We start from the raw sequence: 18,231 nt of genomic DNA, 5'->3' as shown, positions 1-18,231 counted from the left end.
TTAAATTTCTACCATTTTTGTTAATATTGCCTCTTCTTTGATGTCACTTGAATTTGAATTTGACAGAAGATTCTTCATTTTCTCCATTATCTTTTGACTTTCTTTATCTTTGGGGGCTACAAAGACACAGAGATCGATGGGTGGTTTTGCAAATTAATTTGTGTTTCTTATAGTGTTATAGTTGCCTTTTGTTCTCATTGTTATATGGAAGGGCACAAACGCATGAATGAGAACTTGCCCATTTTTGCAAATTTTACTTTTGTGCCTTGGAAGAGAAAAATGCATAAGTTCACTCATGCGTAGAATTTCCCTTTTAAATGACCTACCAGGTTGAAAGCCAATTGAATTACCTTTAACATGGTAGATAGAACATCAATATTTAGCAAAATATTCTATGAGAAATATAAGCTTGAAAACGTGTTCACTTTCTTTTTTTTTTGCTAAGTTTATCTATATCTATATCCTCCTTGTCGAAGCAACGGTTAGAAAATAATGATGCTATACTAACTCCCAGGTCCCTCAAATGTTTGGCTATTTCACCTGAGAATGGAGAGTGAAATCTAAGTCACGTATATATTAGTTTACATTACGCCACATTCAAATTTGGCATATGAAAATCAAAACATTTCTTAGATGTACACGTACTTTCATTCCTGGAATGACAACCTGTTGTTCTAAGATTTGTCATAGCATGTATACCATTACAGTGCTAGAAAAATACTGCTTTGGTAACACTATTTGCTGATAACTTGTATATATCTACTAGTATGTCTATATCTACACACACACACACACACACACACACACACATATATATATATATATAAAGTGTACAAGCATGGATACCCACACCCTCAATACACAGGCAATGCCCACCTACAGGGCATTAAAACGAAAACAAAGACATGAGCTACATCTCGCCTCCCTACTTCAGTATGAACAAAACGGCATTGTTCCCAAAAACCTACAAAATCCATGTTCTGTATTTTGTCCGATTTCTTCCTCAGTCTTGATAAAGGGCAGGGCCTGAAAGCTCGAGTATTAAAATCAAATTGTGAGGATTCAAAAGCTACGTCTACCGCCTCTTCCTGTACTTCTCACCTACACACTACTAAGATGCAACGGCCCAGGGGTTTAGCAACTGAAAACACACCTTTCACACTCATCATACTCCTAGTTTTCAGCTGGTATCCTGCCGGCTATCCAGCCGGGATCCCCCTGAGTTCAGACGGCTTATCCTTACTCCATCCACCCAACCGGACAAGCATGGATACCCACACCCTCAATACACAGGCAATGCCCACCTACAGGGCATTAGAACGAAAACAAAGACATGAGCTACATCTCGCCTCCCTCCTTCAATATGAACAAAACGGCATTGTTCCCAAAAACCTACAATATCCATGTTCTGTATTTTGTCCGATGTCTTGACAAAGGGCAGGGCCTGAAAGCTCGAGTATTAAAATCAAATTGTGAGGATTCAAAAGCTACGTCTACCGCCTCTTCCTATACTCTCATTTATATATATATATATACAAATATATATATATATATATATATATATATATATATATATATATATATATATATATATGTCACCGACGGGACAAATAGGCGTCCACTCGGTATTTAAGTAAATACAAAAGAAATATAAATATCAAAGTGGGAGAGCAATTTCCTAAATCTGTTGTTCAAATAAGAAGACTGGGGGAGAAAGAACGACGCATTATTAGCAATTCTTTTAAATTGAATAGTAAATTTATTTATTTATTTATTTTTTAGATCTGAATAACAATTACAAAACAATATATTTTGGAATACAAGAATACAAAAAATGAAATTAAAATTTAAACCTAAAACAACGCAACACTGTGTTCAAGGTGAAGAGCTAAACCATCTCCATCGTGATCCAGGCGTTAAAACAGGAGACAGACAACAAAGTCCTGACAAACTCCGTGATGGCGAGAGTATGCCTCAGCCACCGATATTAACTGGTGTTAAATGTGGATTAATTATCCACAAAACAAGCGAGAGTGCGGGGTGTCCGGTAACGTTGGACTCGGATCAGCTCAGTGGAGTGTTCTTTTGTTATGATTTCTTCTATGACAACAACAAACAATTGCGCATGCGCATTAACAAAAATAACAGAAATAAGCAGTAGTAAAGGGGGCATACGTGTTGAAATATTTTGTATCATAGCATATATATATATATATATATATATATATATATATATATATATACATGTATATATATATATACATATACATACAAATATATATACAAATGAATAGATAAATATATATGATATATATACACATATATGATACATGATTCTACATCAAACATATAATTCGATATCATTTCATTTGTGTTTATGCTATCTATACCTTTGATAATCTGTCCTCTGAGCTACATGTATCTTCCAATCTGCATTATTGACTACCCATTTGTCAATCCATCAGTTTATCATTCTTGGAAGCTCACTATTAAGATATGTGTGTACAGATTGATAGATTGTATAAGATATGATATTGGTATGATAGAGTTAATGTACATCTACAAATCTTCTTTGGTTTAAGTAAATGTACATATTGTGTGCTGTGTGCCGGGGGTTGTGTGTGTCTTGTGTTTGACTCTCAAAAAGCTACAAAATGATGAACTAAAGAGGACTAAAAATGAAACAACTGGCTCAGCATCAGCTTCTAATTTTTTTGGGGGGTCTCTCTCTCTCACTCTGATTTTGCTCCTCTTACTTCCCCTTCCATTCTTCACTTCACATGAATATTTTCTCGGTAAAACCAGAAATTTTCGCATGCATGAAACTGTCACAAGTTTTATGAGTAGCAAAGATTCGCGAAAGGCTTAGTCTACATATAGTGCATTGAATGTCAGTGATCATTCGCGAAAGCTTCATACTGCGGTAAAAAGCTGTCAGCTCTGATTTGCTCATGCCGCAAATGTTTCTGGCTTTACAATACACTACATGTATTGCAAAGCATGTACATGTTTTCAATAAAACACTGGTTAATACTACAAAATATCACACATTATATATAACACACACCAGCACAATAGAGCAGGTTTGCATAAATATGATATTCTTTATTACTGAATGACTTGACTATATCATATTGTTTATCAAAATTTGGACTTTACACTTCATTGACCCACTGGGTGATGACAATAGTCAAATCTTAACACATTCACACATTATAAAAACAATTGTGAATCTTGTCTTTCAAGGCACAAAAATAAAGTTATTACAGCTGTATATGTAGGCAGTCCTGAAAATAAACTCCCAGTCTATTTGACATGTGAGGCCATATATCTGATAAATGAACATACACTGCCTACTGAATTCAAAGATGGTTTTATAAGAGAGAAAAAAAAAATATATATGATGTACGTATACAAAAACATAAGCAGTTAGGGTACACTACATGCCTCAACATATGAATACAGTTGATATGGATCATAAAACCCAGAGAATACATACATGCAATTTTTAAAAAGTATTTCTGTGTGATGACAATATTCTGTCTCAAGCAATATCCTCCGTTTCATAAACGTCTACTGTCTGTTTATTTGACTGTAAAGGATGAGAAAAGAATATATACATGTGTAATTTTGTTCTTTACACTGAAATGTTCTTGGACAATATGTGAGTAATGTACTTGCAGAATATCAGATTAATAAAGATGACACAAAACATCATGTTTTAGTTTAAATTCAGGTGTATTAAGATGACCAAGGCATACCATTATTAATGTACAATGAAGTAAGTATAGCATATCGAAGTACTTTTCGCACCTTCTGCAAGTTAAAGATAGGAGAGGCAATGAATTTTATTCCTTCTGGTTCCAAACCAACTGTTCGAGTGACAAAGGATTCATCTTTGATATTTTGCAGACTACATTGTATTTCCAATGAAATATTAAGTACTATAACACATACAATGTATTTCATGCAGTGAGTATTTCAAAATACATTACGATTTTGTGTGTAGTACTAGTACATGTGAGTAGCCCTAGAATATCACAAACATATGAATTACTAGCTACCATAACTCAACTCTGAACAAAGGAGATGGAAACAGCGTGACGTTTGAGAGAGCAAGGCAAGTTCTAGAAACAATGGGATTAGCAGAGAGAATTTACAGGACATTCTGCACACTTATACATGAGCAGACTTAAGAGTTAACTTGATCTCTCAGGCTAAGAAAATATAACCCCTCTTCAGAAAAACGACTCATCCCAATTTTGAGTGACAGAAAACGTCAGAAATTATTACTGGCAGACAAAGAGGAAATTTGATTAATTTTGATCAATTGTAGTAAATCTAGAGAATGTTCATAAACAGATCAGCTTACCTTAATATTCACTGAAATGGATTTAAAAAACCCATGAGCACTGCACCGAGAGTAAATTCATCATGGTTTGACAGTTTAGGCACTACAGCCAGAATAGATTTGTTTGCTTGTTTATTTGTTGCTTTTTTGGTGCACCAGAATCTGAGATTTCTTTGAATCAAGTGTGAATTCCACAAGAAGCTTTCCAAAACAAAGCAAAGACATAGACCTCTACACGTTCTGCAGTGATGCTCAAATGAGGCATGAATTCTTACGAGCAAGTCATGTCAGACTGATCCATTAAAACTTAACTGAAACTAATATATTTCACAAAGTGAGAAGGAAATTTCAAATCGAAAGCAGTCCTATTCGATCTCATTTTCACACAAGCATGGATATTCTCAAGGCGTTGCCTCGTATTTCCTTGTTTATTCTTGCTCTTGTGTTAAGATTCTTCTTTTCATGATGGGAATGAATATGTTGTATTAAATTTGGTGAAAAGCAACCTGTTGCAGTTACAATGGGTGCAACACATACAGGACTCTAACTACATAAAGTTTCACCACTATCATGTGTTTTAGTACAAGCCCACCACAGAAAACATACAGTGTATATGATGCTTTACTTTCACTTCACAGTTTATTGTAAGCCATATGGCAGAAAATAAAAGGACAAAGGCAGATGCTCTTGAACTGTCATGCTAAAATGATAAAAATAGGTCTAACATCATCCAAAGAGAAGCTTGATTATTAGCACGCAATAAACATAATAAATAATGTTAAGTACAGGGAGAGTGTGCAGAGAACAATTTCATAGCAGGCACCAGTGATTATATACTTTGATTAAAAAACTGGAATGGTGATAAAGTACTGAAACAGTTAAAATACACACAGATACTATCAAATCAAGTAGCGGGGGAGGGGGGGGGGGGGTGTTGGAGAAAAGCAAGATATAAAAGCAGTCAAAAGCAAATCACCCCACCATTATGTACACCATAATATACACACCATTACAGGAACACGATTAAGATATACTTTATGGGGAGGAAAAAAAGGGTAAACTCCACTCCAAAGTTAATGCCATCTGCAGGAATGCCAATCTTTATATGGAAAGAACACACGGACTGGAGTATATTAAAGGACAAGTTCACCTTCATAGACATGTGGGTTGAGTGAATGCAGCAATATCAGTAGAACACATCAATGAGAGTTTGAGGAAAATCGGACAATCCGTTCAAAAGTTATGAATTTTTGAAGTTTCTGCTCAGTCACGGCTGGATGAGAAGACTACTATAGCTTGTGATGTCATAGGAGTACAACTATATAAAGACAGTATAAAGAAAATTCAAGATATTCTCTCTTTTCTCACATAATAAAAGACCACTCGACTTCTCTCTTTCAGAAGTCGGGGGGAATAATATTACCCCTAACATAAGTCAGTAACAAGTCGAGGAAATGTGCACTTTATTCAAAAAGTCAAGTTTTGTGAAATTATCTTTTTATTTTCCTTATATCGTACACTGTAGTAGTCTTCTCCTCCAGCAGTGATTGCACAGATATTTTAAAAATCCATAACTTTTTAATGGATTGTCGGATTTCCCCAAACTTTCACTGATGTGTTCTACTAACATTGTTGCCTTCACTCACTCCATACGTATATAAAGGTGAACTTGTCCTTTAGCAGAATCATAACACGCAGCACACAATTAACACTTAGAGGAATAGAATTATGTAGAAATCTGATAAGATGCCATGGACTGGACTTTGAGGCACAGTGATTGCATTGGAAGTACAAGCATTAGTTATGCACAGACAAACAGATCTTCATGATAAAGTAAATGTTAGTGTAAGACTTAAGACTTGAACAATGCGAGCGGAAAAACGACACATTTGGCTTTGTTTGTTTTTTGTTTTTGTTTTTCACTGTCATTAAGATTATTATTATTATGATTGTACTTATCTTTATCATAATTTTTATCACTATTATCATCATTATCATTGATATTATTATTTTATTATTGTCATCACCATTATAATGATTATTATCATTATTTGTGTTTTGTTGTTATTGTTATTTTTTTTTTTTGAGGAGGGGGAGCACAGGACAATGAAGCATTACCTTTTCATGCCAAGCATTACACCCTAGGACCAATGCACAATTCCAGAAAACAGCCAGAAGAACCACAGCCTCCCCCCCCCCAAAAAAAAAAAAAAAAAAAAAATGGCAATGTTGATTTTCTTTATCTATTTTCTATATGGCATTTGTGCAAGTACTGTTTAGACAAATAAATTGCTTTTAGGAGGAAGAACATTTTACTGAGTTTATGAAGAAAAAGAACAAACTATGTGTAACCTTTCTCCTATCCACCACTCCCCTCCCTCAAAATGTAACATCTGTAATATTTTCAAGATAAAATATTTTTTGGATTATGATGCTCTCTTAAAATCACATTCAACATTTGATCAATGGGTACACCTATAATCGTTGAAGGATTACAGAATTTGTCATGTGTCTGTTCACATCATCTTTGAGTATTACATACCACCGGTGAATTCACATGATATGGATAAATATAAAATTGTCTTATGGGAGTAAAAAAGAGAGTAGGCATACTGGGTGAAAACTGAGTTGCTTTGACGGAGGAGGTGTTCCCCCGTTTCCTAGGAGACGATGGTGAGGGTGACCTGGCCCCTGGCCTGCTTCAGGATGCTGACGGCCTTCTGGTGTGTGGCGCCCTCGAGCGATTCGTCATTGACGGCCAGGATCTGGTTGCCCCGCTTGAGCTGCTTGGTCTCTGCGGCGGCGCCCCGGTTGAAGACGGTCTTGATGTAGATCGGGAGGTCGCCGTGGGGACTGCCGAAGCCTCCAACGATGCTGAACCCGAGACCGTCTGGGCCGCGCTCCAGAACAATGGTCTTCACTGACTCACTGTAGAAGACCGAAAAGAAATCTGACGTAAATGATACGTTCACAAAAAGATACACAAAGACAATGCAAAATGTATGGGCCAACATACTTCTATATTGCTTAAAGGGAAAGTCCATCCTGATATTATGTTGCTTTGTATGAAAACAGGAAATTCACAGAAGTACATCAGTGAAATTTGTGGAGAAAAATCAGACACACAAAAAATTTTGAACTCAAAAACTTTAGAGAGTGAGACAAATTGGAAACACTGTGTGAGCTAGGCGTTGGGCAGCTCTCAATTTGTTTTGTACACAAAATGTCACTAATTTCATTTTTATTTTTCTCAAACATTTTGGTACAAACAGAACTTATCCACTAGGGAGGACATGCAAAAATGTATTACTCTTATTATATACCAATAAGTTATCTGAAAAAAAAAAAGTTCCAGTGAGAAAAATGAAAACTTGTGACTTTTCTATAATCCTGTCTATCTACCTACAGTGTATCCAGCTATCTATCTATCTATCTATCTATCTATCTATCTATCTATCTGTCTATCTATCGATTTATCTGTCTGTCTGTCTATCTATCAATACAGCTGTATATCTATCTATCTATCTATCTATCTATCTACTTACCTATCTATCAATCTATCTATCTATCTACCTATCTATCTATCTATCTATCTATCTACCTATCTATCTATCAATCTACCTATCTACCTATCTACCTATCTATCTATTTATCTATCTATAGATCTGTCTATCTATCTATCTATCTATCTATCTATCTATCTATCTATCTATCTACCTATCTACCTATCTATCTATCTATCTATCTACCTATCTACCTATCTATCTATCTATTTATCTATCTATCCATAGAATAATCTTGGAAGTGAATGACATACCCTGGTGTTTCATCAGGTGGCATCTCTGTGCTGGAACCAAAAGACTCTGCCTGTTGGAGAAAGGCAGCTCTAGCATCCACTGCCACTCCTTCAGAACCTAAACATCATGGGAAACACAGTCATGAATATTCATTTCTTAAAGGCATGAATATTCATTTCTTAAAGGCATGATTTACTATTTGCACATGGAACAAAAATCCAGCATTACAAAATAGTTCTAAAAGTATAAGTTAGGGACAGAAACAACCAATGTAAAAATTTGAACCAGTATAATCAATGTTAAGTATTGTTAAATATACAAAATGTGAACAATAGTTAGAATAAAAATGCTTCGAGACTAAACCGTCTACGGTTACGCTTTAATGAGAAAAATAGTGATATCTCCTTATATTTTATGCTTTATTGCGAAAATTTTATATGGTATGTTTTGTGATACAACTGACCGACATGTCTGCATCAAAAGTGATATCTTGAATATTTTTAAAATCACTGCATCCAAAGGTGAACAGAACCTGTACCATCTATGAAATATACACTGCAACATGGCTGAAACAGATTTCTCACAAAGTAAGCAATGGATGTCACAAAATGCAAACTCCAATGTGAGATTTAGTCTACGGATGTCACATACACATTCCAGGGCAGAACCAACCAACTTGCCCTCTTGCCTGGGGTGACTAAAAATCACTGTTTGGCAACTAAAAATCACTGTTGGGTATGTGAAATGAATAAAACACTTCCCTGTTGAAGTATGAGGCCTTTGTCCAATTGCCCATTCAGTTAAGTAGGAAATATATATTTTCTAATTCCCTGCATTCAATGAGTTTCGTATTTCTATGGGGACATAGAAATGATACACACACCAACTGATCTGTAAATGCTTGGGGTCAGATTATAATATGAATATACCATAGGTCACATGACATGATGTTCTACTGTCTCACCTGTGCTTGACTCAGATTGCCCCACCATGACGGGCTGGGCGCTGACGACCGTCTCCAGGGAGCTCATGCTGAGGCGGGAACCTTTCTCACCGGTCTGGCGGGATACCTTCAGGCTCACTTTGCCCGCAGCATTCTGGGAAACAAAGACCACAAAAACACCCAATGATAGATTAGTTTTTGATATCGAGGTAATGCAAGTGTTTTTGTGGTAATTACTAGACTGATTAAATTATGCCCATGCCAAGAGAGCTATCATTGCAACATCTAAATTGTTTTTAACTGACAGGCCACATCTCATTCAAGATTTATGCTGTGACGGACAGACATGATGATGTGAAGACAAGAACCAACAAGATGTAAATAATTGATAATCAATCAATTAATATAAAGATGGAAAAACAGGAGAGATGGTTTGAAGAATCTCATCATATAACTATTAACAAAAGGGAGCCATAAAATATATTTTTGAAGGACAACTGGAGATAATAAGTAGGATGAGGAGAAAAGGAATAGAAAGTTAGATGGAGCAACAGGAGGAGGAGGAGGAGGTGGAGGAGGAAAGGAAGTGGGTAAAGCAGGAGCAGGAAGATGAGGAAAAAAACACAGTGAGAAGGAAAGAGGAAGGGGAAAGAACGAATGTGAGAAAAGAGGAGGAAGGCTTTGTTGTTGTTGTGTTTTAACCCTTAACAGACTGGGCTATTTTGATGCCTAGAAAGACTGGGGGGCTCATTCAGCCCCCCACCCCAAGATCTTGGCCGTTGACCACGTGATCGTGAGGAAAATTGGTATGCGCGTCACCCACAAGGTAATCTACAAAACTGAATAGGTAATTATTCCCCAGTTATTCAAATTTATTTTTAATAAATTAATTATGCTAATTTATGCATGAAAAAAAAATGGCTGTTAATCTGTAAATAAAGGTCCCAAACTGTTAATATTTGGTCTAGGTACTCTTTTTAGGATTCTTATTGATTGTACATCAAAAGAATGGAGGTATCGAAATTTTTTCTTATGAGTTTTATTATTTTTAAAATTTCTTATGTATTTCACTTTTTTATTGTTTTTTTCGATGGAAATCATCGGGGACACTATTCTGATCATTAACAACATGAAATTAATTGATTTAAATCACTTAAAGTGAAAATAATGACACATTTATGATTTTCGGCTGGAAACAGAATTTGCATTGGATTTGTACATGCAATCATGTTTTTGAGCAATTTTAGGTCTGACATGCACTTACAAAAAATTGCGTAACTTCAGAACTGCGTACCTGGGCGTCGTGAATTTGGTCTCAAAAGTTGCGCAAGAAAAAAGTCATTAAACGTCGTGGCGTGAGATTCTCACGTTACGGATTTGTTGTGAAAAATGTTGAGGGGGGCCCAAGAAGCCCCCCCCCCCCCCAGTCTTTTCAGGGTTAAAGAAAGAAGAGAGAGAGAGAAAAAATGGGGCCCTATACAACAAATAATTTTGTTTGTATCCTGACCTGGCGCAGAGTGGCCAGGGCTTCCTGAGGGATATTCTTCACGTTGAGTCCATTCACAGCCAGAATCTGATCCCCTCTCATCAGCTGACCGTTGCTATCGGCAACACTGCCAGGCACGATGTCGGAGATATAAAGCGCTCCAGCTCTGCATGAAGTAAAAAGAAACATTGCCATTGTCACAGCAGGGAAAGAACTTGCTAATATCTTACAACAAGTCGACACATCACACATATATCATAATCACAATTCTTGACACAATGACATTAAAAATTCTATAACTTCACCATCATCATCATCATCATCATCATCATCATCATCATCATCATCATCATCATTATCAAAATCACCAAAAAACATCATCACCATCATCAACCTCATCCTCATTCTCCTAATCCTCCTAATTCTCATCATCATTGACCAATCATCATCATCATCATGATAATCATTATTTCAATCTTTATCATATGAGTGGTCCAAATGCTCTTCAGGATACCTCCAATGAATAAGACTCTACAACTATCAGGATGGCTGACTTACACTATGTACAACTGTACTTTCACCACCATCATCACCAATTCTTTACTCATTATCATAAGAGTGGTGCAATGCTTATCAGGCTATCTTCAATGAGTAAGACTAAGGATTGCTGACTTACTTTCCGGCGATGCTGAGCCCCAAGCTGTGACCGGCCGGCTGGTGGAGAACCACGGTCATCACGTTCTCATCCTCTCCTCCCTCCTCACTCTCCCCCTGAGCCTGAGGAGGGCGGTCCTCGCGTAGCACCACCATTCTGACCTTACTGGAAGTCTGCCGGAGGGCGTTGAGCGCCATCTCATTGGTGGCATTCTTCAAATCCAGCCCATCGACCTGTTTGTAAATGGATAGATCAGAGAAGATAAATAGACTCAACACAGGATATTGTACAGTGCACTCCTGTTATAACAAACACAGTTACAACAAAATTCCGGTCACAACCAAGTAAAAATTCAGGCCCTCAAATTATCCGCTCTATGTTTTTTATTGTTTATTTGTTCGTTTATAACGTAATTTCAATATAACAAAACAAAACTGCTGATCCCGAGGACTTCGTTATAATGGGAGTCCATTGTATAAGTGTTGTGATGTTGATTGGGTAAAGAAATTAAATGTTTCTCTGTGATTTGAAGCTTACTCTATAATCTCTGTGTCTGTGGAGACATGACAATGTAACAACAGCATATTTGACCAGATCGATCAATTTGATCAATAAGTTAGAACAAAATTACAAATATAATTGATTTTTCACTCCTATTACAATCACCATTGCAAATGAACTACAACCATATTAGTCAGGATGATAACGGAGATGAGAGATATCACTGCTATCATGATTATCTCCCTTTATGACATCATTATGACCGCAATCTTTATTATGAACATAATAACTTTGGTCTCACACATCGTCTCCATCATTTGGTTTCACAAACATTCATATCTTTTGAAGTCATATGTGTCATCCATAAAACCTCCCCTGGTACAAATGTACCATTCCAAATACTGTACTACACTTGCTGTCAGAAACGTAATTGTAAAAGTAATTGTCATTGTCAGCATTAAATGTCAGCACATACATTGTACATTTTCACTGTCAGCATTTTCCCTCCTGCTACTGTAAATCCATGCCACCTTACACTAGACATCCGAAACCCACCCACCCACCCACCCACCCACCCACCCACCCACCCACCCACCAACCCACCAACCCACCAACCCACCAACCCACCAACCCACCAACCAACCAACCCACCAACCAACCAACCCACCAACCCACCAACCAACCAACCAACCCACCAACCCACCAACCAACCAACCAACCCACCAACCCACCAACCAACCAACCAACCAACCAACCAACCAACCAACCCACCCACCAACCAACCAACCAACCAACCAACCAACCAACCAACCAACCAACCAACCAACCAACCAACCAACCAACCAACCAACCAACCAACCAACCAACCAACCAACCAACCAACCAACCAACCAACCCACCCACCCACCCACCCACCAACCAACCAACCAACCAACCAACCAACCAACCAACCAACCAACCAACCAACCAACCAACCAACCAACCAACCAACCAACCAACCAACCCACCCACCCACCCACCCACCCACCCACCCACCAACCAACCAACCAACCAACCAACCAACCAACCAACCAACCAACCAACCAACCAACCAACCAACCAACCAACCAACCAACCAACCAACCAACCAACCAACCAACCAACCAACCAACCAACCAACCAACCAACCCACCCAACCCAACCCACCAATCAACCAGACAAAACAAAACAAATAAGAAGGAAAAATAGCACAGTAAGTGTTGCTCTGATGGTACATAAAATCAGGCCCTACCTCTAGGAGCTGGTCCCCTGGCTGGAGTCTGCCATCCCTAGCAGCTGCCTCTCCTGGAAGGACTTCCTTCACCATGACAACAGGCTGGAGGGATGCGGTGGAGTTTGGTGGGAGAAAGGACAGAGAGTACCAGTAACAACACATTAAGATTGCATATGAATCTTAATGTGAATAAAGTGAAAAAAAAAAGATGACAAGTTGCAACTGAATAAAAATTCCGGCCACAACATTTTCTTCTCTATGTCTTTTATCGTTTTGTTTGTTTTTAATGAAATTTCTCTATAATGAAAGAACACTGCCAGTCCCGAGAACTTCGTTACAACGGAGTCCACTGTACTCTTTTATCAAGATATAGAGAGATATTACTGTTTTCAGGAAGCCTGAAAAAAAAAAAAAAATCAGAGGGACTTTTAATAGCAGCTCTGATGTGCTTCAGTAACCTTCCAGGTATCAAATGGGGACAGGGTTTGGACGTTGCCATGGGAGCATCTGTTCGTTTGTGTGTTTACCTGCGATGTGTCAACTCCTCCAACAATGCTGATCCCCAGCCTTGCACTCGAGCCACAGTCAACCACAATCAGAGTCTTGTGACCTTTGACCACTGGGCAGGTCAGGGGGTCAGAGGGCGGGGCATCTGTGCTGGACTCGCTCGGAACGGGGTCAGCCAACTGAAGGGTGAACCCCGTGCCTGTAGGGTGTAAAGATTTTCAGGCAAGGAAATGATTTAGAAATTATAATATGCCTTGCAAAAGAACACTTTGAATAATATTTCACACACAGATAGAAATGAGAGAAGAAAATTATATAACTCATTGATCCATTAAGGACATGTCCTCCGAATCTATTATTACTATTTATTATTCATTTATTTTTTATTCTTTGCTGAAAGTGGAACAAATTACAGTGTGAGCCTTAAACATGGCTGAAAGGGAGGGCATGGTTTGAGCTTTCAGTTTTATTCTAGTTAATTTGCTTGTGATGCCAGCATCTATCAATCTCTCTCATTTTTTAACACTAGATCTTGATTCACTCTTGGGCCATAAAAATAAGGAAATAAAATGACACTATTCAATTATTTTTATAACATTTGTATTTACCTCCCAAATATTTACATATATACCAGCTACATGCATCTTGTACAAATATTGTTATATTCAAACATGGTTGTGATTTCTTATTTCCGGTGAGGTATATGTGATTATCAAGGGAAGTGAACATATGCAGCACAGCAAATTTGTTAATAGTGAAGCACTATCTACTTGTTGGCAAAATTATGTCTACACACACACAAGCACGGTACACATAGGCATCAGAGCTGAAAATTGTGACACACAAAATACCTGTGGACTGTGAATTAATGTGCTCGATTGGTGGATATGTCATGTTACAATTGTACCGAGCACAAGAGGGGGATGCAGTATTATTTCATCTGCTGTCTTTTATTCATTTGCTCTACAGCTACAATGTGTGTTTGCTTACATCAGCTGGACAATTAATAATAAATAAATCAAGCAAAGCTGTAAAAATATATATCATGCTAATTCATACACACAATATACATGCATAAAACAAACATATGAGTCATCATGATTCCAATAGCAATGGTGGAAATATACATAAATTCATTCATACATCAAATATACAGAAGTATAACTACTGAAAAGAACAGTGTAAAGATTTTCACACATGCTGTCCTATGTGACTTTATGATTTATAATACACAGACACTGTACTGTATTTGCATAGAACTACATGTACTTAATAAGAGATTATCCCTTTTCAACAGAAAAGAACAAAATGACCTCAACTTCAAGCTATCAAGGGGAAATTCCAGACTAGTTAAAAGTTAGTTTAATATGAATGAATAAAACTTTTCATGAACACAACAGAGAGAATTTGATCAACTTAAATGGAACAAAAATTAAGAAAGTGATGAAATTATGAAGTTTCATTATTTTTTACAAAACACTCCTTGAACAGTCAGTGTGATTATGCAAATTTGTGAACTGATGTCATCGCCTCACAACTTGCCATAGAATTTGTACACAAAATCTTCCCATTTTTCAACTTTATTTTTTCAAATGCAATTACATTTTTCTCAAATCCTAAAATATCACACTGATTGTTATTTTTAAGTTATTCAGTCAGGAATAGCATTCTGTTTTACACTTTTAGATCAGAAAAAAATTAATTTTTGTCAGTTTCAGTCACAATCAATAAAAAATCTTGAGGTGATGTCTGGCGTCATCAGCTCATTCATTTACATATTCATATCAAATGTTCGAAAAGTGCTTGGCAAAAATTGGAAAAACTTTCCAAATACATAACTTCCTCTAATCTTATTCTTTTTATAATTCTATTATTATCATTATTATTCTATTTCATTTCTCTGACTTTGATAAATTTTTGATTATCATGCTTATAAAATTTTTCTTTCCTTCCAGACAAATTCTTAAGTGGTCCGGAATTCCACTCTAAAAATTTTCTGGACTGGACTTACTGTCTCCTCCGTGTGAAGGTTCTACATCTAAGCTACCATGTGAGGAGGAGAAGGAGGAGGTAGAGGAGGAGGAGGAGATTTCTTGCAGCTCAATCTCAGGGTCCAGAGAGGGGAAAAAACCTGCCACCACAAGGGGGAAGGGATAAGGAAGATTAGTTCATGTTAGTCTGGTGTGGTAATTTGAAAATGGAATAGGTTTTGATTCCCTCCTGTATGGCTAAATGGATTAACAGATGAATTTAATAATGAGTGTATAAATGACTACCTGGAAAGGAACTAGAAATGTCGCTACGGTGACTGATGCCTCTGCCATAATGCATGATTCTCCCAATAGGCGTATAGTACAATGTCTTCACAATGTGTGATGACAGTTTCACATAACTGGCAAAATATCGAAATAACAGGTTTGTCAGGAATATCTTGAATGTTCACTTTCCACGAACTGGGTTTGCTATAATTGTCTATTAAAGAGTGCAGGTACACATATTTGGGGAATTGAAAATTTTTACTTGACTTCTGACCGACCTTATTATAAGTTTATGCATTGAGTATAATTTTCAAGGTATGAAGAAAGAGTGTAATTACAGTACAAAATATATCTTTTTTTTTTCATTTAAACCTGACCTTTGACCCTTAACCTTTGACCTTTGACCTTCTGGCTGGAAATTTCCAAGAGAATCTCCATTAAGTAATACATGTACATATATCAAATTTTAAAACTAATAATGCAATCATTGCATATACTAGTATATGAGGGAAATAGTAACATTTTGAGGAGTTGACCATGACCTTTGACCCCTGACTATTGACCCATGACCCCTAAATTCCCTAGATAATCCCTGCCAGTCAGTACATGCATATGTACCAAGTTCCATGAAGATACATTGAACCATTTGCGAGAAAAGTGATATTGCAACATTTTCACCTAACCTTTGACCTTTTGACCTTTGACCTTATGACATGAAACTCTCTCTGGAGAATCTTTACGCAGTAGTTCATGTCTACACTAAGTTTCAAGAAAATAACTGCGGCATTGCATAAGATATGGGGGAAATAGCAACATTTTTAGCATTTGACCATGACCTTTTGACCTTTGACATCTTATCAATGTCACTAGAATCTACTCAATTAATTGTCCCATCATACATCATCCTTGGACCAAGTTTGGTGAAAGCTGCTTCATCCAGTTTTGAGTTATCACATAAACAGATAAATTTTAGGATTTGACCTTGATCTTTGACCTTTGACCTCTGTCCGATTTCACTGAAAAACTAATAAAGTAATTGTCCTATCATACATCATCCTCCAACAAAGTTTGGTGAAATTTGCTCCATGCAGTCTTGAGTTATCGCGTAAACGGATACAATTTCATGATTTGACCTTGACCTTTGACCTTTGACCTTTAGCCGATTTCACCCAAAATCTTATCAAATCATTGCCCCATCATACTTCATACTTTGACCAAGTTTGGTAAAATTTCAGTAAATATTACTCAAGTTATCGCGTAAACGAAAGCGGACGGACGTACGGACGTACGTACGGACGGACGGACAACCCGAAAACATAATGCCTCCGGCACCACTCCGTGGCGGAGGCATAAAAATATTACCAAAATTTGATTTCTTATATGGTATTTGTACAAACATGCAAATGTCAGAATGTATTGCATAAGCTAAATCTTTCAGCATAGCATTTACTGATATGTGAATTCTACAGTGTAGTTATATCACATTAATTGTATGTGCAGATGACAAGATTTCTTAACATGTATTTTATATGGTTATTGTGCGCATTCAGAACATCAGCGGTTTAGTATGAACAACTCTTGCTAGCTTCAAGCAAGCAGGTTATCAGCTAAACTATGGTGTATACAGTTAATCTTTGTTCCAGCAACACAACTCTTGCTGTTCTTAAATATGTGGGTATATGTGGTGACACATTATTTAGCAGTAAGCGTGAACAGGATGTTAAGATGTAACACACACAAACATAAGTAGTTAAATGAGAACATCTATTCCATGTTCACATGATAAAACAACAAGCTGCACAGATCAAAGATTCATATGACCAAGAAGCCTACAAATGTAAATATTATGTCTGTCTTGCAGTAAATTATCATGGGAAACAGTATCTTGCATTGTAAATGTCACAAATTGCATTCAGATTTATAATGTATTACGAACCACAATTTTTTTTTTTTGCATACAGTCTAAAAATTGACCAACAGTTGCAAAAAGAACTCAAGATAAAAAAGAAAATACACAAAGAATATCAAAACAAAGCTTGTATTTTTCCACTCTACAACACCTAATGAACTATGGCTTGAGCTGAGGAAAGCAGTACTGATATCAACTACCACAAATCAATAAAATGTGGTGGACATTGTGAACTATGTCTCCAATGTGGAGTCCACACATAATCTTTTTTTCATGTCTATGCACTATACTCTGGCCTATAATACATAAAAAAGACTGACAAATTGAACACCTTATTAATCAAAGTGGAAAGGGCACACTAAATCAAATAGATACACTAATGGCTACGCCAATGCCTATCTAATGTAATTTGTATACAACAGTCCCTTCCATAAAAAAACCCCAAAATATATGTTTTAAGTTTTGCAAAGTTTTTGATGTTAACATTAGCATTAACCCACTTCAAATGACGTTTCTGTTTTATTTCAAATGATACTATAAATAACATGACATGACAACTGCTGCTAGCTAGA

General features: G+C 36.8%; 1 protein-coding gene across 1 annotated transcript in view; it reads right to left on the bottom strand.

Moving 5' to 3' along the window:
- Positions 1-6,791: 6,791 nt before the first annotated feature.
- LOC139736136 (multiple PDZ domain protein-like) overlaps positions 6,792-18,231 on the bottom strand; it is a 67,980-nt gene continuing 56,540 nt past the window's right edge. The window contains exons 29-36 of the mRNA XM_071646903.1: positions 15,540-15,623; positions 13,513-13,691; positions 13,004-13,087; positions 11,254-11,465; positions 10,599-10,743; positions 9,113-9,245; positions 8,169-8,253; positions 6,792-7,279 (exon numbers count right to left, since the gene is read on the bottom strand). Of these exons, the coding sequence (XP_071503004.1) occupies positions 7,012-7,279; positions 8,169-8,253; positions 9,113-9,245; positions 10,599-10,743; positions 11,254-11,465; positions 13,004-13,087; positions 13,513-13,691; positions 15,540-15,623 (1,190 nt within the window). The 3' untranslated portion in view covers positions 6,792-7,011. The remainder of the gene's footprint in view (positions 7,280-8,168; positions 8,254-9,112; positions 9,246-10,598; positions 10,744-11,253; positions 11,466-13,003; positions 13,088-13,512; positions 13,692-15,539; positions 15,624-18,231) is intronic.

Source organism: Diadema antillarum, unplaced genomic scaffold, assembly GCF_040938485.1.
Source record: "Diadema antillarum isolate AM-2024a unplaced genomic scaffold, OU_Dant_1.0 scf00000003, whole genome shotgun sequence".
Taxonomy (NCBI): Eukaryota; Metazoa; Echinodermata; class Echinoidea; order Diadematoida; family Diadematidae; genus Diadema; species Diadema antillarum.
Note: the sequence above shows the minus strand (reverse complement) of the source record. Positions and strands in the feature narration are given on the sequence as shown.